Source organism: Cibotium barometz, chromosome 62, assembly GCF_041138505.1.
Source record: "Cibotium barometz isolate CiBa-2024 chromosome 62, ASM4113850v1, whole genome shotgun sequence".
Taxonomy (NCBI): Eukaryota; Viridiplantae; Streptophyta; class Polypodiopsida; order Cyatheales; family Cibotiaceae; genus Cibotium; species Cibotium barometz.
The window spans coordinates 32878957-32904954 of NC_141107.1; the positions used below are offsets into that span (position 1 = coordinate 32878957).

Consider the following 25998-nt stretch of genomic DNA (forward strand, 5'->3'; position numbering starts at 1 on the left):
TATACATAAAATCTAAAGGTTGGGGGTCCAAATCTGAAATTTTAGATTTGGGCTTCTAATTGGAGAGAGGAAGTGCAATTTTTCCCTCCAATTTGAGGGCCCAAATCTAAAATTTCAAATTTGGGCCTTCCAACTTATTTACTTGAATAGCATACAATCAAGAAAACAAAAGTACCAAAATCATGTAACCAATCGGTAATTACCAAACAAAATTTAAAACTACGAGTCTACAATACATTATTGATTGCATCCATGGACAGTTATTTCCTCGAAAGTGATTGTTGTGACTTTTAATAAAAGAAGCAACTTGCTGCTAGTACTTACAAGTTACAATGTACCTATGATCTGAACTCCATGGCCAGAGACATCAATCGACCTCAAGAAGGTTGTGTTAGTGCGAAGCAAGGTCTAGAAGTCTTGTCTTCTCTCTCTAAACAATTGCATCAAGGGTAGCCTGTGCAATGGGGGATCGAAGATGATCTATGATCACTATATACCAATTGTGTGTTAGAAGTTATCTCCTGTCTATTTTTATACACTAGGGCCTTTGTTGTGGGTGTGCCCGCCCTTATGAGGTGTTTTCTCATTTTTCCCCACTCTCCGTATTTTCCCCCCCCATTTTTCCCTATTTTTCTCGGCTTGGGTGGTTGCCCTGTGGTGGCAGGAGGACCCTGTTGTTGGCCGACTGCATCAGTGTACATACTGGAGCTGGCCGACTGATTTGCATGAGTCGTGGACTTCACAGATGCTGGCCGACTGCACACATCAGCAAGTCGTGGAGCTTTTTGTCTTGTCGGCTGCCTTTCTACAGGCCGACTGCATCACTGGGGCCATATAAAATGGCCCCACAACCCCTTGCTAGTTTTGTATCATTCCCGGGATCTTCTTGTGTATATAGAGCAGAGTTACACGCCTCTATCTCTCTCTCTCGTGCTGTGATTTTTTGCAGTGCGTTTCGCTCGTGTTCCCAGATTTGGTCAACATCTCCGCTGCGTATTCTGACATGGTATCAGAGCCTAGGCTCTAGATAGTTCTTGGGATTTGTGTGAGCAAGAGGAGGACTGTTGTGTTGCTGATTCGTGGACCGTACGGGACTGTTCGGGAAGAGGAGAAGCAAGAGGATGGCGGGCTGATTTGCTGGACAGGCACTTGTAGGTGTTAGTTCTTCTTTGTTCCCACCCACCCCCCCTTTTCAGTGTACATCCCCGCAGTGGCAGATTTGTTTGAGATGGCCGAGAGGCATGTGAAGATCCCGACACTCCCCACGTTCCCGGTGGACCGTCAGTTGGACGGGAACAACTACGGCATATGGAAGGTTATGATGGAATCTGTTCTGGAGTCTTACGACCTCACTGATTTCGTCGTTGTTGGGGTTCCACGGCCGGAAGTAGAGGAAGGGGAGTTACTGTCGATTCGAAAGGACCGGGAGGCACAGGCACAGATGTGGGATCGTGTCAACGCTAGGGTCCGTTCGTTTATCTTTCTCAACTGCTTATCGTAGGTAATCAATCATGTAAAGCATATGACGCTGGCCAGAGGTATATGGCAGCATTTGGCCTCTCTTTACAACAGGGTATCGCCCATGAAGAGGATTTCCTTGGAAGTACAGATGCGGGTTATGAGCCTTGCAAAGTCGTTGACGATGCGGGAGCATATTAACAAGCTGCAGGCTCTTCAGCAGGAAGTTCTTCAGGCTGGGAAGGAGATATCGTCAGAGGACATGGCCATAACGTTGCTGTCACACTTGCCCTCTCAGTACTCAGCATTTTACTCGTCTTTGATTACTAGTGGGGCAGGCTCAGCACCATCACGTGGGTGGAGCTTGTACCCATGGTCTTGGACCAGGAGGAACGATTCACGAACCCTCCTCAGGGTGGAGGTTCGGAGGCCTTAACTGGCCAACGGTCGAAAGGCCGTAACACGGGCAAAGGGAAGGCTTCGTCAGAGAAGTCTTCTAAGAAGAAGTCCGTTTGTGACCGCGAGAAACTAAAGGCAGAGAGGACCTGTAATGATTGTGGCGAGAAAGGCCACTATTGGAGGCAGTGTCCCAAGCGGAAGACCGAGAAGGGTGAAGATTCCTCAGCAGCAATCATGAAGACTCCGGCTTTTGTGCACTTGGAGGTAGTGGACACCGATGTTTCATTTTCTTCAGGCAGGGAGGAGATTGGAGGACTCTCCGCAATGGATACTCGGGAGTGGATTCTAGACAGTGGTGCTTCCAGGCACATGACTCCTTCCCGTTCAGATTTACACGATCTCTGCAGGTATTCTGGTCACATTCTTACTGGGGATACATCCACTATCCCAGTTCTGTGAGGGCAGGATGGAGATAGTTCCCGATGGCAGAGGGGGGAAGCATTCCTCCCAGGTGTTGTATGTTCTGTCACTTGGTTTTCATCTGTTGTCAGTGCATCAGGTTTGCAAGACTGGCGTATGGGTGGAGTTTGATGAGCATTTTGTTGCTCTCCGGGACAAAGCAACAGGCCAGGTGGTTTGGGAAGGCGGAGTGGAGAATGGAGTTTACAAGCTTTCAGCACACTCTCTCCCAAGTCCTCAGGTTTGTGATGAGTGGCAGTCTGGTAATGGCCACTTAAGTGTGGATACGTTGTAGGTGCAGGCTTTCCGGGACCAGATGGTGGATAGCTTGCCAGTAGATGGCAACAGTTGGCAGGAACTCTCTAGCACTGATGTTGGTAGTTCTTGTGTTCGTCAGTCAGAGGAAACTGAATAGGTAACTTATGCTCTGTTGTCTCGTAGTATTTGGGACAAAGAAACTCCTGTAGATGAGGATATTCTTTCCACGGGGACCTTTTGGAAAGCCAAGCAGGTAGCAGTTGATTACTTGCAGAAGGAGGTGGTTTCTCTAGGCTTTGTGGTTCCGGATTCAGAGGGGGTGGTTGACAGGTTTCAGAAGGCCTTGCGTGGTCTTCATCAGGTTTCCGGGATTTGGTTTTGCACCGTAACAGGTGTTGATCCTTGTGAGCAGTGTGATGCCTTTTTGACTCAGAAGCAGAATGGTTCATTGATATGGTTGATGGACACTAGATTGGATGGGAGCTTCCTGGTGAGGCAGTTGAGCTCATGGTTGCAGATGACTCTTTCGGAGGCAGGATTGCGTTTCCTGTGGTTTCTGCGGCATGCGAAGGATCATGGACTCTTTTACACAGGAGGGGGATTGATTGATGGAGTCCGACTCCACGGTTGGAGTGACTCAGTTTGGGGAGGAGATCCGGACACGAGGAGATCTACTTCAGGCCCAGGAGCAGTTTTACGTAGCAGTAAGAGGCAGTCATCTTTTGCCTTGTTGAGGACAGAGGCAGAGTACCGGGCTGCTTGTGATGCTGCTTGTGAGGTGGTGAGGATGCAGAGGTTGCATTGCAGGTTTGGGCTTCCACTGGAGGAACCCATGGTCATCCAGAGGCACTTTGTTCATGAACAGATGGTTGCTGATGACATCTTGCTAGAGTTTTGCTTGACGGAGGATAGTACGGTGGACCTCTTCACGAAGTGGCTATCTATCTCAGGATTTGCTCAGGCGGCACCCCAGCTCCCTGTGGTTGGTTTCCCAGCCAGGAGCTGAGAGGGGGTGTTAGAAGTCATCTCCTGTCTATTTTTATACACAAGGGCCTTTGTTGTGGGTGTGCCCGCCCTTATGAGGTGTTTTCTCATTTTTCCCCACTCTCCGTATTTTTTTCCCTCATTTTTTCCCTATTTTTCTTGGCTTGGGTGGTTGCCCTGTGGTTGCAGGACCCTGTTGTTGGCCGACTACATCAGTGTACATACTGGAGCTGGCCGACTGATTTGCATGAGTCGTGGACTTCACAGATGCTGGCCGACTGTACACATCAGCAAGTCGTGGAGCTTTTTGTCCTATCGGCTGCCTTTCTACAGGCCGACTACATCATTGGGGCCATATGAAATGGCCCCACAGCCCCTTGCCAGTTTTGTATCATTCCCAAGATCTTCTTGTGTATATAGAGCAGAGTTACACGCCTCTCTCTCTCTCTCTCTCTCTCTCTCTCTCTTGTGCTGTGATTTTTTGCACTGCGTTTTGCTCTCGTGTTCCCAGATCTGGTCAACATCTCCGCTGTGTTTTCTGACATTGTGATCCCCGCCATGCGCTATGAAGATGTGCTCAGGGACTCCCAACACATGCCTTGATGCCTTTGCTGCCATCTTCCCATGCAAGGTGTGACTTTACACGTGTCACACCACCAGACATCACTTGCCCACAATAAATACAGACCACCTTTCTAGAACTCGAACGGTTGTATTTGTTGATGACAACCGTATTGAGCCATGGGTCCCTTGCGGTCCCAAATTGGTGGAATTGGGCAACCAATTTGGGGGTTCAATTTGGGATTGCTCAAATTGGGTGCCCAATTAGGGGCTTTTGTCCCAAATTGGACAAAACCCCCTAATTTGGGCATCCAATTGAGTGCTCATTTTTGAAATTTTAAAAATGCCCATTTCAAAAATGGGCATTCAATTGGATGCCCAAATTTGGGAGTTTTTTCCATTTTTATCAAAATTTTAATTTTTGCAAAACAAAAAAAGGATAGAGGGAGAACCTTTTTTTTTAAAATTTCAATTTCTGCAAAAAAAAATCAAGAGAGAGAGAGAGAGTTCATTGGATTCATGAATCATGATTCATGCGAGAGAGAGAGAGAGAAATGAAATGAAATGAAATGTTATATTAACGTCTTCAAAAGGCCAAAGTGACCTATGAGACCAAAGTTACAACCATGCTGTCTGGAAAAGAAAAGAAAGAATTGAAGGTAAGTATCTAGCCCTACAATACATCAGCAGGGAGCATCCGGAAGCAGCAACTAGGGAGAGTGGGAAGCTAATGCTACTAGTCAAAATAGGGTACATGAGAGAGAGAGAGAGAGAGAGAGAGAGAGAGAGAGAGAGAGAGAGAGAGAGAGATATTAACGTCCACGGAATGCCTTGAAGGCATATGGGACCAAAAAGTGGTGCCTCACAGTCATTACAATCCACTTTGGGGTGCACTTAGGCACAAGCAAAAGATTAATGAAAACCCTAGGTGAGAGATAGAGAGAGAGAGAGAGAGAGAGAGAGAGAGAGAGAGAGGGTTACCTTGCTGTTGCGGATAATTGTCTGTGTAAGAAAAGCTAAAACAACTAAACAACTAACTGAAACTGAAACAACAACTATGGGGAAAGGTAAGGTACTAGGAGCTCCTAATGGATAACATCTCGGAAGGAAAACTCCAGCAACAAAGGTAAGCATCATATACATCACTATCCAAAGATGTCTCTCATCGGTCGATGGCAGATATCCTCAATGTCCTCCATGGTGAGTACGCTGACTGGACGTCTCCCATGCCATGCTAGTATGGTCCTAATCCTCTGTTGTAGTCTCCGTCGGTCTCGAGATGGGCCTCTCATCTTGGGGCGCCTGGACCGCCCCAGCTCTATAGCCCGATCAATCAGTGTACCTCTGGTGCGGCCATACTCTGGGCTAGTTGCAATGCGTGCTGGCCTGACTGCTCAATCTCTGGTCGAAAGAAGTCTGTAATCTGCCTCTGTAGGTGTCTCTCCCTCTCTGATCCCCTCCCTCTCAAGAGACCCTTTCTATGTCTACGCAGCTCCAGCAAGTATAATCCGAGGCATCTCTGATCTTGGTATCTCATGACTCTGGAAAGTGGTCCGAAACCCTCTTTGAACAGGCAGTGAAAATGGCCTTGTATCTTATTATATTGGACAGTGACATATGTAATCTAACTCTGTCTCTGGCTCCATCTGGCACAACTGACAAATCCTGGCCTCAGCTCTGGTACTCCTCCGAATCTGCCAGTCTCAATCTCTAGCTGGTGTGAGGATGTGCGCATCTGACCGTACCCCATGAGAAAGATGAGTATCCATGTAGCTGGGTCTAATCACAAACCCATCCTCCGTGAGCTGGAGAAGATGATCTCTATAGAAAGCCATCTTCGTACCAAGCTCGTGTGTCGGCTGTATGCATGTCCTTCTAGTGTCCAGAGTTAAGTCCTTCCTTATAAGTCTGGTAATCTCTGCCCGTGTGAGAGAGAGGGAGGGTGCATCCATGGAGTACTGAAATGGAGGTAGTGTGTCCATACTAAAGCCATGCAGCTGGAACCAAGCTGTCATCTATGTATACCAACATGATCCGTCTCCCTGTGATGCCAACTGTCGTGAAGACTCCAGGGCTAAGCGAGCATATATGTCTCTAGGGAGCTAAGCGAGCATATATGTCTCTAGGGAGAGCCCAAGTGCTATGTATAAAGGAGACTGATCGAGTGAGTGCCTCTATTACCAATGGGGGGCAGCCATTGGTAGTAGAGGCACTCACTCAACAAACGACTAGTTGGTCTATGAGACCAAAAGTGTTAGAATGTGTCCATGAAGGGACATAATCATGGAAAAAACATAATAAAAAACCCAACTAGATGTTATGTAGCTTGGGCTAATCCTCAGGATTAGTGGCCTAATCTAGCAAGGTTAGAAGAGCCCTAGGATTAGGAGAAAGCAGGCTAATATGGGTGGTTAAGGTTATTATTATAAATCCATGTGTATTGCCTATTTATGACCAATATCCCCTAGGTATGAGGAATCATGATAGGATAGGTAATTTGATTGGCTATGACAATCGTATCTGTGATGTCGGATTATTTGATTCACGTGCAATTTCTAGCAATCATTGCCTCCCTCGCTTCTAGAAAGGTGTGCTGATCCGGAGAGATTAGCTGAGGGTTTTGCGAGAAGAAGAGTGAGTGCTCATCCGGAGTGATCACATGAATCTCTTGTGTTATGTACTAAGACGGAGAGCGTAGGGGTGGACCCTTCTGTCAGAATACGCAGTGGAGATGATGACTAAATCTGGAAACACAAGAGCAAGTGCAGAAAATAGACAGCAATGGAGAGAGAGAGAGAGAGAGGCGTGTAACTCTGCTCTATATACACAAAGAAGATCCCGAATACAATACACAATGGCAAGGGAGTGGGTTATATATGGACCCCATGCAGCAGTCGGCCTGCTCCAGAGAGGCAGCCGACTGGGTCCAGTTCTCCATGACCTGCTCTAAAGGCCAGTCGGCCAGCACAAACAAGGTCGGCCAGCACTGTCCCAAGGTCGGGTACAGTCGGCCAGAGAAGAACAAGAGAACAACAGCTGCCAGCATACGACTGCCACCCTAGGGCAAGAAAAAATGGGAAAAATATGGGGAGCGAGGAAAAATGAGAAAACACCTACAAGGGCGGGCACACCCACAACAAAGGCCATGGTGTCTACATAAAGACAGGAGATGACTTCTAACACCCCCTCTCAGCTCCTGGCTGTGAAACCAACCACAGGGAGCTGGGGTGCTGCCTGAGCAAATCCTGAGATAGCGACTTTGTGAAGAGGTCCACCGTACTGTCCTTCGTCGAACAGAACTCTAGCAAGATGTCATCAGCAACGAACTGTTCACGAACAAAGTGCCTCTGGATGACCGTGGGTTCCTCTAGTGGAAGCCCAATCTTGCCATGCAACCTCTGCAACCTTACCACCTCACAAGCAGCATCCAAGCAGCCCGGTACTTTGCCTTTGTCGACGACAAGGCAGAAGATGATTGCCTCTTATTGCTCCGTAAAACTGCTGCTGGGCCTGAAGTAGATCTCCTCATGTCCGAATCTCCTCCCCAATCTGAGTCACTCCAACCATGGAGTCGGACTCCATCCATCAATCCCCCTCCTGTGTAAAAGAGTCCATGATCCTTCGCATGCCGCAAAAACCACAAGATACGCAAACCTGCCTCCCAAAGAGTCATCTGCAACCATGAGCTCAATTGCCTCATCAGGAAGCTCCCATCCAATGTGGTATCCATCAACCAAATCAATGAACCATTCTGCTTCCGAGTCAAAGAGGCATCACACTGCTCACAAGGATCAACACCTATTACGGTGGAAAGCCAAATCTTGGAAACCTGCTGAAGACCACGCAAGGCCTTCTGAAACCTGTCAACCACCCCGTCTGAATCCGGAACCACAAAGCCTGGAGAGTGCGCAACATCCACCTCCTTCTGCAAGTAATCAACTGCCACCTGCTTGGCTTTCCAAGAGGTCCCTGTGGAAAGAACATCCTCATCTACAGGTTTCTTTGTCCCGAATACTACGAGACATCAGAGCATAAGTTACCTGTTCAGTTTCCTCTGACTGACGAACGCAAGAACCACCAACATTAGTACTGGAAAGTTCCTGCCAACTGCTGCCATCAACTGGCAAGCTATCCTCCATCTGGTCCCGGAGAGCCTGCACCTGCAGCGTATCCACACTTAAGTGGCCATTACCAGACTACCACTCATCACAAACCTGAGGACCTGGGAGAGAGAGTGCTGAAAGCTTGTAAACTCCATTCTCCACTCCGCCTTCCCAGACTACCTGGCTTGTTGCCTTGTCTTGGAGAGCAACAAAATGCTCATCAAACTCCACCCATACGCCAGTCTTGCAAACCTGATGCACTGACAAAACAGATGAGAACCAAGTGTGGGAACATACAACACCTGGGTGGAATGCTTCCCTCCTCTGCCATCGGGAACTATCTCCAACCTGCCCTCACTGTGAATTGGGATAGTGGATGTATCCCCGGTAAGAATGTGACCAGAGTACCTGCAGAGATCCTGTAAATCTGAATGAGAAGGAGTCATGTGCCTGGAAGCACCACTGTCTAGAATCCACTTCCGAGTATCCGTTGCAGAGAGTCCTCCAACATCCTCCCTGCGTGAAGAAAATGAAACATCGGTGTCCATCACCTCCAAGTGCACAAAAGCCGGAGTCTTCATGATTGCTACTGAAGAATCTTCACCCTTCTCGGTCTCCGCTTGGGACACTGTCTCCAATAGTGGCCTTTCTCGCCACAATCATTACAGGTCCTCTCTGCCTTTAGTTTCTCGCGGTGAGCATCGGACATCTTCTGAGAAGACTTCTCCGATGAAGCCTTCCCTTTGCCCGTGTTACAGCCTTTCGACTGTTAGCCAGTTAAGGCCTCCGAACCTCCACCCTGAGGAGGGTTCGAGAATCTTTCCTCTTGGTCCAAGACCATGGGCACAAGCTCCTCCCAAGTAATGGTGCTGAGCTTGCCATTGGTAATCAAAGACGAGTAAAATGCTGAGTACTGAGAGGGCAAATGCGACAGCAACGTTATGGCCATGTCCTCCGATGATATCTCCTTCCCAGCCTAAAGAACTTCCTGCTGAAGAGCCTGTAGCTTGTTAATATGTTCCCGCATCGTCGATGACTTTGCAGGGCTCATAACCCGCATCTGTACTTCCAAGGAAATCCTCTTCATGGGCGCGCGATACCATCGTCGATGACTTTGCAGGGCTCATAACCCGCATCTGTACTTCCAAGGAAATCCTCTTCATGGGAGCGCGATACCCTGTTGTAAAGAGAAGCCAAATGTTGCCATATACCTCTGGCCAGCATCATATGCCTTACATGATTGATTACGTGCGGTGTGCAGTTGAGGAAGATAAATGAATGGACCCTGGCGTTGACACGATCCCACAACTGTGCCTGTGCCTCCCGGTCCTTTCGGGTTGACCGTAACTCCCCTTCCTCTACTTCCGGCCGTGGAACCCCAGCAAACGATGAAATCAGCTAGGGCATATGACTCGAGAACAGATTCCATCATAACCTTCCATATGCCGTAGTTGTTCCCGTCCAATTGATGGTCCACCGGGAAAGTGGGGAGTGTAGGGATCTTCACATGCCTCTCAGCCATCTCTAACAAATCTGCCACTGCGGGGATGTACTCTGAAAAAGGGTGGGTGGGTGGGAACAAAGAAGAACTTAACTTGCAAGTGGCTGTCCAGCAAATTAGCCCGCCGTCCTCTTGCTTCTCCTCTTCCCAAACAGTCCCTAACAGTCCACCAATCAGCAACACAACAATCCCCCTCTTGCTCACACAAATCCCAAGAACTATCAAGAGCCTAGGGCTCTGATACCATGTCAGAATACGCAGCAGAGATGATGACTAAATCTGGAAACACAAGAGCAAGTGCAGAAAATAGACAGCAATTGAGAGAGAAATGAAATGAAATGAAATGTTATATTAACGTCTTCAAAAGGCCAAAGTGACCTATGAGACCAAAGTTACAACCATGTGACATCTGATACACTGTCTGGAAAAGCAAGGAGATAGCCCCACAATATATTAGTAGGGGGGAAGCTAATGCTACTAGTCAAAATGGGGTACATGAGTACATGGGGGAGTACAAAAGTGACAATGAGTACAACAGTATATGGCTGGAGTCGTAATCATCCTAGGAGCTCTAGCATGGGTCTCTGCCGGATGGCCTGGATATCTGCCATAGTGAGATGCCTGGTCGGACGAGCCCGATGCCTCGCAATGATGCTCTGAATCCTCCGGTGTAGGCACTGTCTTCGATGTGAGGATCCGCGAACCCTCGAGCGTCTAGATCTGCCCAACTGGATAGCTCTCTCAACTAGAGTCCCACGGGGTGCCCAGTGCTGGGCTGTCGGCTGAGGTGGAGAGGGTGCCTCCAGAGAGTACTGGAAGGGTGGAAGTCTGTCTAAACTGAACCCGTGGAGGTCAAACCAGGATGCTATCTGCGCATACCAACATGAAGTGTCTCCCTCCATGGCTAGCTGATGAAAGCAAGTCTTGCATACCGGTGTCGGGGAAGCTCCCAGGTGCTATGAATGAAGGACACTGATCTGGCAAGAGCCTCGACTACGATCGGTGGTGCTCCCATCTCGGCTCTAATAATCTCATGGGGCACCGAGGCCTTAGCCCCGAATCATCCTGGAGATCATGGACACAAGTGGTCTCTCCATCGATCTCCATCCATCGTATGTGTGTCCTGATCGACTGTGACGATCTAGGCTAGGCCCCCAAATCTGTACTCCATATAGCATAGCCGATGTGACCAGCATGTCAAAAAGCCACAGCTTAGTGCGTGGCTCCTGAAACTGTACCTGTGAGCACAAGACCTCCTAGAGAGAGAGAGAGAGGCGTGTAACTCTGCTCTATATACACAAAGAAGATTCTGAATACAATACACAATGGCAAGGGAGTGGGGGGTCCATTATATATGGACCCCAGGCAGCAGTCGTTGACATGCTCCAAAGGCAGCTGACTGGGTCTAGTTCTCTAGGACCTGCTCTAAAGGCCAGTCGGCCAGCACAAACAGGGTCGGCCAGTGCTGTCCCAAGGTCGGGTACAGTCGGCCAGAGAAGAACAAGAGAACAACAGCTGCCAGCACATGACTGCCACCCCAAGCCAAGAAAAAATGGGAAAAATATGGGGAGTGAGGAAAAATGAGAAAACACCTACAAGGGCGAGCACACCCACAACAAAGGCCCTGGTGTCTACATAAAGACATGAGATGACTTCTAACACCTTCATGTCCAATTGACCTTGTGTCAAATGGGGGTGATAAAATTTATCGGGGAGAAAAGTGGTAGTTTCTTTTAACAATATTGGGTGTTGGCTTCCAACAAGCTCAAATTTTATTCATAGTTGTCAAGTATGATACCGTATGGTTCGTACGATACGATACCGTACGGGAAAATACGGTATGATATAATTTTTTTTCTTATTGTACGATAAAATACGGTGTTTAAAAAAAATACTTATAAAGTTAGGTATTTCTAAGTCCAGATATGGAGTATTTTAGAAAGGAGGAAAGCATCATAGTACAGAGGAAGCTCAAACAGCCATAGATAAGCCAAAAAAAGACCATTATCTCCCAAAAAATTTTCGAAAAAAAAATAATATTTTTTTTTGGGGGAAAAATCAATCCGCACGAGTTTGTACGGTATTGTACCGTAAGGTATTCCGTACGATAAGGCGTCGTATGCCGTACGGAAACAACCCTGATTTTATTGAAAGTCACAAACCTTAGGTGCTTGATATTCTAGATAAAGCCTTAGGGAGCTAGATTGAGGGATTGTTATGTTCCTCACGACTCCGGTTCGAGTTGATGCGTCTTTAGTTCCATTGAGATAGTTGTAGGAACAATGACTGCAAATTTAGTTAGTTCCTATGGCATAGTTATGAGTGGAAAGAGCAAACATGGTGAACAGGATTATGGAGTCAGTTGTCAGATGTAGTTTGAGTTTCCCTTGGAGTGGGGATGTCTTAGGAGGGAAAGTCCAATCTTTCATGTTAGTAGACCGAAAGAGATGCAGGGAGTTGAGGATAGCATTGGAGCTTGTTGAAGTTGAAAACTTGTCTTATTTTCCACATGAAGCGGAAACGGTGATTGATTTCAAGGAAAGGCAACTTAGAAATAAGTTGATCCTTGAGTATAAAATTAAGTGGAAAGATAGGACAAAGGAGGACTCGACTTGGGATCCCTTGAGTATAAAATTAAGTGGAAAGATAGGACAAAGGAGGACTCGACTTGGGAGTCAGTTGCTAGTTTACAGCATAGGTTTCCCAGTTTTCTCTTAGATAGATTTTGTTTCCAAGAGTGGAAATGTCTGAGGAGGGAAAGTATGTTACGTACCTAGTGCTAATCCTTGGGATTAGTGGCCTAATCCGGAAAGGTTAGGGGAGCCTTGGGATTAGGAGAAAGCAGGCTAATACGGGCGGCTAAGGTTATCATTATGAATCCATGTGTATTGGCTATTTATGACAGGATGATTATTTATAGCAGCAGTGGGCGCTATATAAGTGAAACATGGGTTATTATTGTCATAACCTCACTATTGGTTAGAGTTTGACCAAGACTACAGCCACCCATGTGGCAAAAGCATAGATCGGCATGCATGGGACAGAGTGGCATGGATTTGTTGGAGTCAGACCTTAGCCCGTGGCTCGGGGGTGGTTGGGAGGTGTGCTAGTCTGCACCCCTCTTAGGGGGTTTGTACTAATCACTTGTGGTTTGTGTTTAGGAGATCCATGGGGTTGTAACACTAGAGCCGAAAGAAAAAACTACATTGTAAGTGCCGATGGTACAAGGCTACAATGATACAACATGATGGGATCAAAGTGCGTCGCTGAAATCTATGACTCTAGAGGCTCCACATCTAGTGCCTGTGGAGGGGCACTCTAGAGGATCTCTCGGATCTGAAGCTGTAGGTTGGAGCATCTCCTCCGATAAGTGGTCTTGGGCGTCAACCTCGCTGCACTTGGGTTGCCATGTCTAGGGAGACGCCCGGGAGGTGGGGTGGCACTTGTGGCACATGCGCTATAGTGTGTGCTGCTAGGTCCATGGAGTAGAGGCATCCGGGTTAGGGCTATTGTGTGGTCGTCGGCGAGGGCCTCCATCCTAGATCGGATGAAAGAAACTCGCGACGATGGATTGTGAGATATCTGGGGTCTACCTTTGTGCCAATGTGGATAGTTGATCTCTGTGGCGGCGTAGCTCCATCAGGTAGAGTCTGAGGCATTGCTGGTCTGCAAAATCAATGACCCAAGACAGAGGGCCAAATCCCTCCTTGAAGAGGCAATGAAACCTCTCTTGTATCTCATACTGCACTGGCCATTTCAAAAGTTAGCACTCATTTGTCTTCACCTCTAGTAAACAGAATCGACACATCCTGTTCTCTTTGGCAATGCACTCTACTCCACCCCTAGGCGATGTGATGGGACTTTGCTGATCTGGCTGATTGCAACCCTCATGGCATGTGACATGTGTCTATAAAGATAGCGAGGCTTTTGATGAATGAAGCCATCCTTTGTAAGCCTCATAAAGTGGCCCAGGTAAAACTGCATCTTTGTAGGAAGCTGCAGTGGAGCCAGCCATGTGGCATGGGTCTCCAGTCTGTGAAGAGGTTGGCTTGGATAAGTCGGTTAATGTCCTGGTGGGTGAGAGCTAATAGTGGTGCATCCAAACCGTAGTGCAATGGGGGAGGCGATCCATATGAAGCCCATGTGATAGGAACCACTGTGTAACTGTGGCATACCAAACCCTAACATGTCCCGTCTCTGCTAATCGTGTAGATGAGTCCAGTGCCAACTGGGGGAGCCTGTTTGTGGTCAAGGTGTATATGGTCACTGCCTGGAAAAGGGCATCAACTACCAAGGGGCCTGTTCTAAACTCTGCAAGAATAATGGAGGAGTGGAGCACTGAGGGCTTACTCCGAAATACCCAGGGGTTCCATGAGACCAAAAAGGTAGCACAATGCATCTGTGAACGATGGAAAGAAAACACTGTACAAAACTAGCTACATAAGGGAAAGCATCCTTGTGATGCTACATGATGACAATATGTGGTCATATAGTGGTACCATCCTTCTCCAGAATAGAACGCAAGGCAACCATAGTTGTCTCCCTTTGTAATGGGAGCACGCCATGCCATCGAAGGATAGCTTGGATCTGCAGAGGGATGAGGCCTCTGAGATATAAGGCGCTTAACTCTCAGAAGAGATCACTCATGCTCAGTAGTGACACCCTATGTACGTGGGGCCAGAGGATCACGTGTCTTTGTAGGCCATTGTGGACCTGGCTGGTCCTGTCTGGCCTTATAGTTGGTGGCTGTGGCCCAAAAAAATCTGTGATGGAGGTTTGGGAGGCGTCTTGACTCTTGCTAGCTCTGTCACTCGGAGTGCTGCCTCAGCATGAGCTCTTTGTGATGGTGGAGCTTGAGTAAATACATGTCTAAACATCACTGGTCCTCATACTGCATGACCCATGAGAGGGGGCCGAATCTGTCTGGGAAGAGAGAATAAAATCTCCCTTGGATCTCATAGTAGGGAGATTTGCGAAGTGTCAAAGAAAGTAGGGAAAAAATGTCTAAGAAAGTAGTTTTGAGTGGAAGCAAGGAGATTCCAGGCTGTATTGGGAAGGGAAGAAGGTGGTCCATCTGGAGGCCATGCCCGTCAAACCAAGCAACCACCTGAGAGTACCATGATCTGCCATGTCCATCACAATGTAACTGCATCGATGACTCAAGGGCCAATCTTGGGAGATGCTCACTGTCAAGTGTGTATACATAATGAATATAAGTAATGGTCTGAAAGGGAGCATCTATGACCAAAGGGGTGGTTCCAAACTCTGCTAGTACAATCTCGTGGCATAGATGGCTTACTCCTGATCATGAGAGAGAGAGAGAGAGAGAGAGAGTTGGGCATTTCAAACTAAACTTTATAACCTCTATTGTTTTTAAATATATTTGCAGTGTGACAAAGAGGCTTGGAGAGTAGTCTTGCTACGAGCGACCCTGGAATAGTCCCAGGGTCTGACATTCTTGTCAATGCAGAGCAAGATTCCATGGGCGCAGGAATTGCTGCAGTGGCTGGCATAGAACACGAGTTATCATCTTGTTGTGCAGCAATTGAGAAGGCTCAGTCAGAGCTCAGGTTGTGTTCTAGTCTGCTAATTTATGGTGTAGCTAATTATTATCTTGCTCATTCGGTGTTAACTTATGTGAAAGTTGCATGCTACTTCCAGGCAGGAGCTTGCTGGTCGCAACGAACGCCGGAAGGAGCTGGAATTTTTGGAGAAGGTATGGACCCATTCAGGTCTGGTCCCTACTAGGGGTGGACCAGGTTTGAACTTCACAATTTTGATATGTTATAGCTCTATGCCATTCACTTACTTTTGCAGCCCCTCTGACTTCTACATTGCTTGCGAAAAATGCCATGAGCTTAGCTTCTATTGCCCTGATTGCTTTACTCCTTGCAGGGAGGTGATCCTTTAGAATTTCAATTTGGAGAGTCTCCTGCTGGTTTATGGTCTTTGTCACCAACAGATCAATTTGCTAAACAGCTTCTATCCAGGTTCTTGATTATTTGTTGCAATTTATAATTGATCAAGTAGAGGAGCTATTGTTTGTTCTCTAAGGGTCTTTGCAGATTAATGTCCACTCACCTGTTTCTCATGGGTGGGGGATCTCCTGCATCCTGATCCCTCTCGTCTGATGGGCAGGGGATCTTGCTGTAAAGATCCTAACTTGCTTCTCCAGCCATTTACTAATCATGCACATTTTACTCTTGGTTTCTTTGTTCCCAATGTTTTTGCAGTGATGGGAAAGGTAACCATCCAGTCACTAACCTTACAAAGGAAGATGTTGTAGAATATAGTTCAGAAGATGGTTCAGAGTTGAAAAGGGCTCGGAGTATAACTGGGAAATTTTGCTTTGTTGACTGTGGTGCCACCACAATCAGCATTGAGAGCACACCCCCTGATGCCCTTCCAAAAAGTATCAGCTCTTCTATTGAGCATGATAGAAAGGATGTTCCAAAGAAAGAGTTCGATGTATGCAAGAACAACAAAGCGGCTATAAAAGGTCAGTATGCAAGAAGAAATAGACAGAGGAGTAATCGCTTTGGCAACAGATGTACTGTGTTACGGGATTTAGGCAAAGTTGGGGCAGAAGGTGGGTCTTCGAGTTACTCTTCTGGAGTCGGAGGATCTTTTACAAGCGATCCCGAGGCAAAAGATGTTGTAGAGGAAAAACTAACACAAGATACTGCAGATCAGGATGCTCTGCAATCAAGGGATATAAATGTCGTAGCATGTGCGAGGGAAGGGCAGGAAAAGGCTGTTGCAAGTGATGACCATCCAGACTATGATATGGCAGTGCAGGTTTGTGAGCCTTCATTGCTCCAAACTACACATAAAGCAGATACTGCTTATCTGGAAAAACAGGATGAAGATCTTCGAAGCATGAACTGGCTGCCTTCCTCGTTTCAATGTAATGTGGACAAAGGAAGTAACCTGCCTTCTTCATTCTTATGCAATGTGGAGGAGGAGCGGAACCTGCCTTCTTCAGTTCAATGTGATGTGGAAGATGCAAAGAACTCTGTTACAGTGGAATCAACTCATGGTCTGTCGGAAATGTCTGGCACAGAAGAGAACAAACAGGCCTCAGATGAATCTGCAGAAAGCAATCTGGAGCCAGAAAGCATGGAGAAGCCATCTAATGTTGGTATTCCAGAGGTCAATCATGTTGCAGAATATGAAGGCATTTCCAATAAAGGCAACCGAGAGGATGAGGTATCAACCAATGATCACACTGCATTACCTGCTCATCAAAGCACAATTGACAGGAACCGAACTCTTACAGCATCTGAATGCAAAGAGAGGAATGATTATGAGACGATTTCTATTGCTGCCAAGTCTACTAGCTCAATTTTGGAGTTGACTCCTGGATCTCACGTTCTGGAAGAAAAAGTGCAGGCCATTGATTCTCTCTCTTTCACAAACAAGATCAGCAATAATGGGCTGTTTGGGAAAGCACAAGGGCTGGAAGAGGTCAAAGTAAAAGTTGAGGATGAAACACCTGATGCAGGACTTATCTCCTCTGTAGCAAGAGCAAGTTTATCCGATGGAAGACCTGTGAACCTTTCCATGCCTCAAGAAGCAACCGCTGTGCTGCCACAGTACCCAGAAGATGGCAATGCGAGCTCTGGCCATGTTGTTGAAGCATTGCAGGTCAGGGTCTCTGATGCAAATGGATTGCCAACTGAGAAGATTCCAGTTATTGCACCGCCTCGGGAGGAAAAGGATCTGAGGACTTTGGCTGATGGTACACGCGATATTAAAACCAACTTTTCTGTTGCTGCCAATAAGGCTAACAAGGACTCAACCGCACAGGAAGTTGAAGGGATTAAGGTGGGAGAGGAACCTGTGTGATATGCTTAGTTGTTTGCTCTTTGCCCATCTTTTAACCTTTATTTGACTCTTGTGGTTATTGGTAAACAGCAAGATTCTGTGAGACAGAGTGCCGATTGGGCTAAGCAAAAGGCTTTCCAAGAACCTCCTCGGAAGAAAGCCCATTGGGATTTTGTCCTGGAGGAGATGGCTTGGTTAGCCAATGATTTTATGCAGGTAATTATCTTGATAGGAAAGTCTGCCCAAAAAAGTATCGCATTCAGCATAACCAAGAAAGATCATCACTTGTAAGGAAAGATATGGTGTACTGCCATACGACATTGCATGGGATGCCTCCGTTTATCATTGGTCCATGAGTAGCCTTGTAAAGAGATGAATGGTTGATTTTTTTGGGTAGCAATCCTCAAACATTAGCATGTTTGAGAATATTTTGTGGGATGTCTTTTTGGTTGTATTGTTGGGGTGCAGTGGTGTTTCCCTAGATGCCTAGTCATCCAACAATGTATGCATCTGTCCTCTCTCTGTCAATTTGTGTGTCATGTGTCTGTTTGTTTGTTTGTCTCGTCTATATGTAATTTAGTATGTTTATATGCATGTATGGATCCATCTTTTCCATGCTATCATGTATCTCCTTCCCTCTTATATGTATATGTATGTTGTGAATGTGCATAAAACTATACACACCTAGGTGTGCATGTAGGTGCATGCGTGCACGTGTGAGTGCACACTCACGCACACATGCACGCACGCACGAGTGCGCACGCGTGCAGTCACAGTCACACTCATACGCTTACATATTAGTATTTGTGTGTATGCATGCATGTGCGCTCTTATTTGAGTAGTAATGTCTTTTGAGGTGCTGCACACAACCCAATCCAACAACAGCCGGCCCCGCACCCCCCCCCCCCCCCCCCTTTCCCTCTTCCCCTTTCCCACCACCACCACCACCGCACAACACACACTCTCTGACATATTAGTGTATGCATCTTATTTGAGCAGTAAATGTGTTTCGAGATGGATGCCTTGTTTGAGTTGCAAAAATATATTCTGTATGTATGATCAAATATAATATAACTGTGTCATACATATATAGAAGTATGTGGTATGGGGTATCTTGGTAGAGCTGAACTAGAAAAGTGTCTGTTGTTTGAGATGTTTGGACATTCTGTCTCTCCTTTGAGCCTTTTGCATTTTCTTTTCTGTAAACAGGATAGCCCTTGAGAAAAATGGTTGGTTGGTTGCCTGTAGGAACGGTTGTGGAAGATTGCTGGTGCTGCACAGGTAGCAAGGTGGGTTGTAAGAGAGAAATGGCAGTTGGAGTTTCAGGAAGCGGAACTCTGCAACAAGCAATGCAAGATTGCTCAGAGTCTAGCAAAAACAGTGACAAAGTTCTGGCATTCAGTTGAAGCACTTCTTCTGAGAGACGTTGCTAGGACTGATAGCACCTCGATGCCAAGCTCATTAAGCACCAAAACTGATCAAGGAGCAGCCGGTGAGGTATGGTTTCAGTTGAAGTCAATTGAGCTTTTAGTTTGTGTACTTGTCAATCTGAATCCCCTGTTCAAATTGCTGTGGTTGCTTGCTTTATGATGCCAGTTGCTTAGCTTTGTATGGCATTCAATCTAAGGTGTCGGGAACTCTGTAAGCAGGCTCACGAAGCAGAGGCAGAGACAGTTAAGCTGATGACCAACAAAAGTAAAGCTCTTCCTGTTCAGGCATATGCTATACGGTTCCTTGAGAACTCTCTTGGGCGGCAACCAGTGGCTCAAGCAGAAGCTCCTCCCACACCAGATCGTGTCTCAGATACTGGGATGTTTGAATTTTGGGAAGAACAGTTCCCAGAGGTAAATGGAATAGGGACAGGCCCTCTCCTTATTTTCCCCCTTATGTTCTTATTTCTGTTGCTCACTGAGTTACCACTCATGAATAGGAAAGCCTTTTCTACACTGTCCCCAACAACGCAATGGAGGTTTACCGCCAATCAGTTGTATCACAATGGGAAGCTGTAAGTTCACAAGTGTGAAATCATGTACCATGCTAGTTCTATGGTTTCTTTTTCTAGCTGCTTGGAAGGTGAATTCTCAATTGTTCTTTCTTGAACAGGAATACGAACAGAGACTCCAGGAGCATGAAGCATCATTGACAGAAATGGAGGTGCATGTGGCTGCTGAAACAACTGAATATTCTGTCGGAATGTGTGAGTTTGCACCATCTATGATGCCAAATGAACACTTTTCTCCTTCCAGTATCATGCCGTTTCATCAGCTATCTTTCATGCAGATGCTGTGGGTCCACTAGTTTCCCCACTTGTCACTGGGAAAAGAAGTTCAGGATTCCATGGGGGAAGCTACACGAACGTTGGGAGTATTCCCACAAAACGCACACGCACGTCTGCCGTGGCTGCACGACAGAGGGCTGCAGGAGTAACCGGACCTTTGGTGTCTGGATCAGCAGTCCACCTTGCAAGGTCAGATATCTCCAGTTGTGAGACAAATTCGCAGCAGGATGAGATGACAACCTTGCTGGAAGGGTCTTCGGTATCAGGAAGAGCGACTGATGTGGATTCAAATGGGGCATTTGTGAGAAACAACATGGCTGCAGATGGAGTCGATAGTCCTTTCAAAACCAAAAAGAAGAAGAAAACTAGGCATTTCCATGCAGGGCACAACCCTTCAGCGGCATGTGATGTAGGTCCCGATTTTTTTGAACTTCAAATGTTTTGGTAACTTTTATGCTATTTTATCCTGCAAGCTTCCACATGTATGCAGCTGGTGAGACTAGCATGTGCATGTGTGTGCATAAGTGCACAATGTTTCATGTGGGTCATTTTTGTATTTATGTGCCTGCGAGTTGGCAATGTTGTGTGTGTGCATGCCCTCGCTCGCGAGTTGAAAACTGTGCGCGCGCACATGTGCTTATGTGCATAGCTACAAGTGTGGGCATGCATATGTGCATAGGTGTGTGCGCATGCTTGCTGCATGTATGTGCGTTTGTTTGTCTGCATGTGTGCATATGCATCTATGCCTGTGTGCATGCATATGTATGCATCCATTCCGTGTCTTTGGATGTGGCAGGGGAAAAACATTGTGTGATATGTGAATAGGCAAAATGCAAGGGTGTGGACAGAACAGGTCTGTGTATCCTGATATTGGTGGTTTCTTGTTTGTCTGTGGCTCCTTGATGGTTGATGTACCACAGATGAGGGAATCCGAACAGCTTTGGCAGCACAATGCCCACCGCCAAAGTGATCAGGTAGTTGCGGTTTGTGATTTTTTTTTTCTGGTGGAACAATGATGTGGTACTGATTTTCTAATGTTTTGGCTTGCGATCCCATGTTTTTATAGAGGGAGCACTCAAAGCACAAAGGAGAGCAGCTTTCTCAGATTGGCATAGGAAGTGCTGGACTGGAAGGGCTTGGTAAGTCGTGATCTATGAAGGTAGATTGAAGCCACTCTCTAGAGTGCAATTATATATAGTAGTCTTTGATTCACCAGGTTGACAAAGTTGAGAATGTACCTAGTCCAAGCCCCGTAATGTGAAAATTTTGAAGTGGTTAATGCAGGTGCCACTGCAGGAGCATCAAGCGTTACCAGTAGTGCAAGCAAATTGATGAAACAGATCACCAGCCGTGACAGAGGCAGAAAATACAAGGCTGGGAAGGTGGGGGAGAAAGCAGTATGAAACCCCTGCATATTGTTTGTAATAAAAGCTGTGATTGTCTAGCACATGCCTGCTTTGTTGGGCTTTTATGTGCATATTCTTGTCATAAGCACCTCTCAATGATTCTCTGTGTATTAGCAGGCTTCCTTGAGTCAACCTGGATCTGGTATACCGTGGTCAGCAATGGAAGATCAGGTTTGGATGTGCTTTTGGGTCTGCATGAGCTTCTCCTATTTTCAATAAACCAAAGACTAATCACCTCAGTGCAGCTAATATATTGAACAAACTTCATGTAGATGCTTAGTTAAGCTTTTGTGTGTCCAAATCCAGGCAATTCTTGGACTCGTGTATGAGTTGGGTTCGAATTGGGAGCTTGTAAGTGACATATTGAGTTCCAACTCACAATTGAAGGTAAGTAGACCGATTCGTTGAACAAAATTTTGTAATTTGGACGAGCCAGGTTGTCTCTTGTTTATACACTTCAAGGAGCTGTCTCTATGTTGTGTGTGTGTGTGTTGTTGTTGGGGGGGGGGGGGGGGGGGGAGGAAGATGTATGCGGGGTTCCTTTAGCAGCACTCTTGTTTGACTCAGTAAGGTAAATGATTACATTTTTGTCAGAGAATTTATATAAATTGGGTTTTTTCTGACACCTCCTCTCTTCCAGGGAATTTTTCGTAAACCCAAGGATTGCAAAGAGAGGTACAAGTTGCTAACAGATAGATTAGGAGGTGATGGTGGCGATAGTCCCGGCGACCCAGGCTTATCAACACATCATCCCATTTCAGTGACACAAAAGGTTTTCAGTACCTTTCCTGTGATTTGACTTGATATTTACTCTTCAGATGCTGCGAAGTGAAATCACTCATTTTTTCTGGACTTACTAAGCAGGGAGGTACCAGATTTTTGCCTCAGCATTTGGAAGAGACTTTGAAAAATCATGTAGACTGCATTTTGCAGCTACATCAACAGCTTCGCAGCAGGAAGTTACAGGTTTGTGCAGCAAAATCACATCTTTTAACATATTGCATAGAGTAATAACATCGCGCATAAATGCCCCTCCCCCCTCCCCCCGCCCTCCTCCATCTTAACAACTACACACTCTCAATCACATCCACAAGCTTTCCTCCTCCTTTTTCTACCACAATCCCCTAAGCCATACTGTTTGTCTCTTGTGCAGATTGAATCTCAAGAACCAAAGCAGCTTGTACCAGAGCATGAATCACATGCATCAAAGCATATTGGCTTACATAGTGCTCCATTAACGTATGCCACAAAACTTGTGCTTCTATGTCAGAGCAATGCAGAAATTTTGTATTGAGCTAGGCTATAAGAGTATCAAAATAAAAAGAATAATTTGATGTTTACTTGCCTTTCTGATCTTAATGTCATATGAAGGCCCCTGGAATTGTGTGAGCTATCTTCAACAACTGGGGAGTTGATTACCCATGTGCATCCACTTCAGCCTACACATGGAAATGGACTGGGGATTCCAAGCATAACGTCATCAGGAATAGGGATGCGCCCGACCTCCTCTCCAATGTCTGTGTTGCATGGAGCAAATAATTTACAACTGAGCCCTTCCATGTCCCCATCTGCTGCCATAAATGCTACTGCAACACGGTAATTTCTTATGCATGATCTGGATTCACATGCATTGGCATGTGTGAAAGCACACATGATGATGCTGCAGTACATTATGCTTGGGGATTGAAGGCTCCATATATGTAGGTCAAGCTGCTAATGTTTTTTCTTGATGGGAACAGTGATGCTCAGCGCATGGGAGCCTCAATGAGGCCCCTCACAGCAGAGGAACAGCGTTTGCGCTACAGTAGGATGGTAGCTGGACGTGGTTTACAAACCCAGGGTTTATCTGTCACATCAGGGTTGCCTCTTATGGGCTTGCCAAGTGCGACAGACTGTGCAGCTCCTTCCATGCTTCCTTCAGGAAACAGTGCAGGGATGATATGTGGGTTAAGTAGGGGCATGCCAATAACAAGGACTGGGTTGCCTGGAATGGGTTCGATTGGTGTCCCCAACATCTCTTCAGGCATGAACAATGTGTTGCCATCTGTAGGAATGGGCTTATCAGGAGCTGGTACTGTCAACCTGGGTGCTGTATCTTCTCCTATGGGCATGATGAGAAGACCTAGAGATGCCATGCCAATGGTATGAGTATTACCTCCATTTGTTAGTAGTTACTGTTCTTTTTACTATTATTTGATTGTAGTCTTGCACATAGCCCTTATACAAGAGCTTTAACAACAGGCTGTTCAGGGTCATTCACAGTCAGCAGCCTTAAATAACCTGAACAACAGTTTACCGAGCCCTGTGGTTTCATCACCAACTCAAAACCTTACTGCTCAGCAGCAGCAGCAGCTACTGCAACATAGTAATACTCTGCATGCACAGCAGCAAAGCCCCAGCTCAAGTCAGCAGCAGGCTTACAACATGATGCGTGTGGCAAAAGAACGGCAGCAGTTGCAGCAACCACAGCAAAAGCGGATGCTACAGCAGCAATCGAGTCCAACAAGCAACGCGTCACTCTCTCCATTCCAGTCGTCACAGCCTCTTCCTGTGTCTCAACAGCAGCATGTTCTCTCTCCTCATGCTCATATGTTTTCTCAACAACATCAACCCTCTCACCTCTTAATGCAACAGCATGTATTGCAGCAGGACCCAGGACCTCAGCAGCAACAGGCAATAGGGCCTATACCATCATCAAATGTACTGCAATCAGCACCGTCACCTACCGCGCAACCTTCGTTCAATGGTAAGGATCAACATCCTCAACAGCAGCTATTGTCACAAGCACATCAACTGGCATCATCAGCTTCATCAACACAACCCCCTGTTCAGACCAAGCAACAGCATCAGAATCAATCAACCAAGCAGCAACAGCAACAACAACAGCAGCAGGGCAAGAATGTCAAAGGGATAGGGAGAGGAGCTTCAATGCAAGGCCAATCAAGCATGCTACCTAGTCAGCTAACTGCACAGATTTCTGGACAACAGAGGGCCCAAGGGCAACGCATGGTTCCATCTGGGACAGTCCCATCAGGGGGGCAGCAGTTGACCGGTGCACCACAAACTGCTGTTCAAAATCTTACAGTAAAGGTGCCAGATGCTGTAGTTCAACAGTATCAACAGAAAGGATTTCCTCAACATCTCTCTGGAAAACCGACTCCCATATCTACCTGTTCTCCTATTCAGCCTTCATCTCCACCTACAGGAGTGAGTGCACCACAGCAACATCCGTGTCCTGTCACAGTAGCTTCCTTACTGTCAACACAACAGCAGCAACGTCGTCCTACTCTGCAGTCACAGACCCAGCAACGCAGACCTCAACAGCGAGAGGCAGGCTCAAGTATAGGCACACATCTGTCCTCACAACCTGGAAAGAATGGATTACAGCCCAGCACTGTACCCTCCCATTTGCCAGGGAAGCCTGTCCATGTAGCTTTTCAGCTTGGAAGTAGTATCAACAGCCCTTTGAGTATGGTTTCACCATCTGGTGGCATTCCTCTATCATCACCTAGTACTACTGGCAGTGGAAGTGTGCCTTCTCCTCAGTGGAAACCAGGCCAGAATTTCTCACCGATGGCAGCTGGACTATATAACTTGAGTCGCAGTAATAGTGGAGCAGCAGCACAAGCTTCTCACCTTGCTATGTCTATGGGTATGCTCACGCCATCATCAAATGGCAATCTACCTGTCACCAGTAACAGTCTTGTAACACATGAAATCAGCAGAGGTGGTTCACAACATGGCCCGGGACATGTTGGAACTCCTCAAAAACCTTTTGTTGGTTCCACTACAAATGCGAGGGCTATGCCACCATCTCAGCACATGGCACCTTCTCCGCGGCAACTTGCACTACAGCAGCAACTTACCTGTGTGCCAAACAGCACAGGAGGCTCACAAGTCAGGCCTGCTTCATCTGGAACTACACCTGGGCCAGAGTAAGGTATGGTGAATGGATGTGTCGCCTAGGTATTCAAGGCAGTACAGTAAGTCTTTTGATCCGTTTGTTTGCTGGTATACAGATTTCTCTTGTGCGTGTGGTTCTCATGGCTTTATTGGTGGTTTTGCAGTTGAGTGCTGTCCCTCTTGTCTTCTGATACCAAGTTCCTGGCTCTGGTTACTCTCCTCAAGTGTCATTAGACCTTACCAGCGGGGTATTCTGGTTAGCAAGGGCATCTTGCATGAGCAGGAGCACCTCCTGTTGTGTTGGGCTTCAACACAGTGCCTGCTACCTTGGCGATCTCCACACCAAGCCAGGAGATTTATTGTACCTCCTCATTCTTTGTATTTGTCCTGTAATTTAGCCCAGGTTACCTGGCTTGTATGTTGATACCTGCGTGGCCCATTTAAGTTGAAGGTGCTCGCAGTTTGTATGGTCTTCACACATACTTCTTACAAGACAAAAGTAGGTTATATATGCTAGTTATTTAAAGCTACCATCTTAAAGGCTCAAAAATCTCAATGGGCAATTTCTCGAGGTAATAAAGACAAGCTGCAACTTTTTGGCAAAGGTTTTTGTTGAAGGTTTTACCCAGGTATATTAAGTTGCACTTCGACTGTACAGAACCATGCCCTCTTTCAAGCTTTTTTGGTCACGCTGATCCCTTCAAGAGTTGTAATGTTAAAATCTGTGTTTTTTAAAGGCTTTTGTGCTTATGTTGTCTTCTCTTCTTCAATTCCAACTTTGTGCTGATGTTGTCTTCTCTTATTTTGCATCATTTTCAATGTGTTCAATACTAACTTTGTGCTTATGTTGTCTTCTCTAAT

At 46.5% G+C, this 25998-nt stretch overlaps 1 protein-coding gene across 1 annotated transcript in view; it reads left to right on the forward strand.

The window, feature by feature from the left end:
* LOC147604382 (chromatin modification-related protein EAF1 B-like) overlaps positions 1-25741 on the forward strand; it is a 43417-nt gene extending 17676 nt beyond the window's left edge. The window contains exons 2-23 of the mRNA XM_086795696.1: positions 15113-15293; positions 15385-15439; positions 15619-15713; positions 15957-17550; positions 17641-17766; positions 18799-19047; positions 19200-19394; positions 19481-19555; positions 19654-19747; positions 19831-20237; positions 20749-20802; positions 20895-20967; positions 21113-21210; positions 21352-21405; positions 21541-21621; positions 21875-22006; positions 22099-22200; positions 22388-22473; positions 22606-22830; positions 22974-23376; positions 23476-25174; positions 25302-25741. Coding sequence (XP_086651822.1) covers positions 15205-15293; positions 15385-15439; positions 15619-15713; positions 15957-17550; positions 17641-17766; positions 18799-19047; positions 19200-19394; positions 19481-19555; positions 19654-19747; positions 19831-20237; positions 20749-20802; positions 20895-20967; positions 21113-21210; positions 21352-21405; positions 21541-21621; positions 21875-22006; positions 22099-22200; positions 22388-22473; positions 22606-22830; positions 22974-23376; positions 23476-25173 — 5985 coding nt within the window. The 5' untranslated portion in view covers positions 15113-15204 and the 3' untranslated portion in view covers position 25174; positions 25302-25741. The remainder of the gene's footprint in view (positions 1-15112; positions 15294-15384; positions 15440-15618; positions 15714-15956; positions 17551-17640; positions 17767-18798; positions 19048-19199; positions 19395-19480; positions 19556-19653; positions 19748-19830; positions 20238-20748; positions 20803-20894; positions 20968-21112; positions 21211-21351; positions 21406-21540; positions 21622-21874; positions 22007-22098; positions 22201-22387; positions 22474-22605; positions 22831-22973; positions 23377-23475; positions 25175-25301) is intronic.
* The last annotated feature ends 257 nt before the right edge of the window (positions 25742-25998 follow it).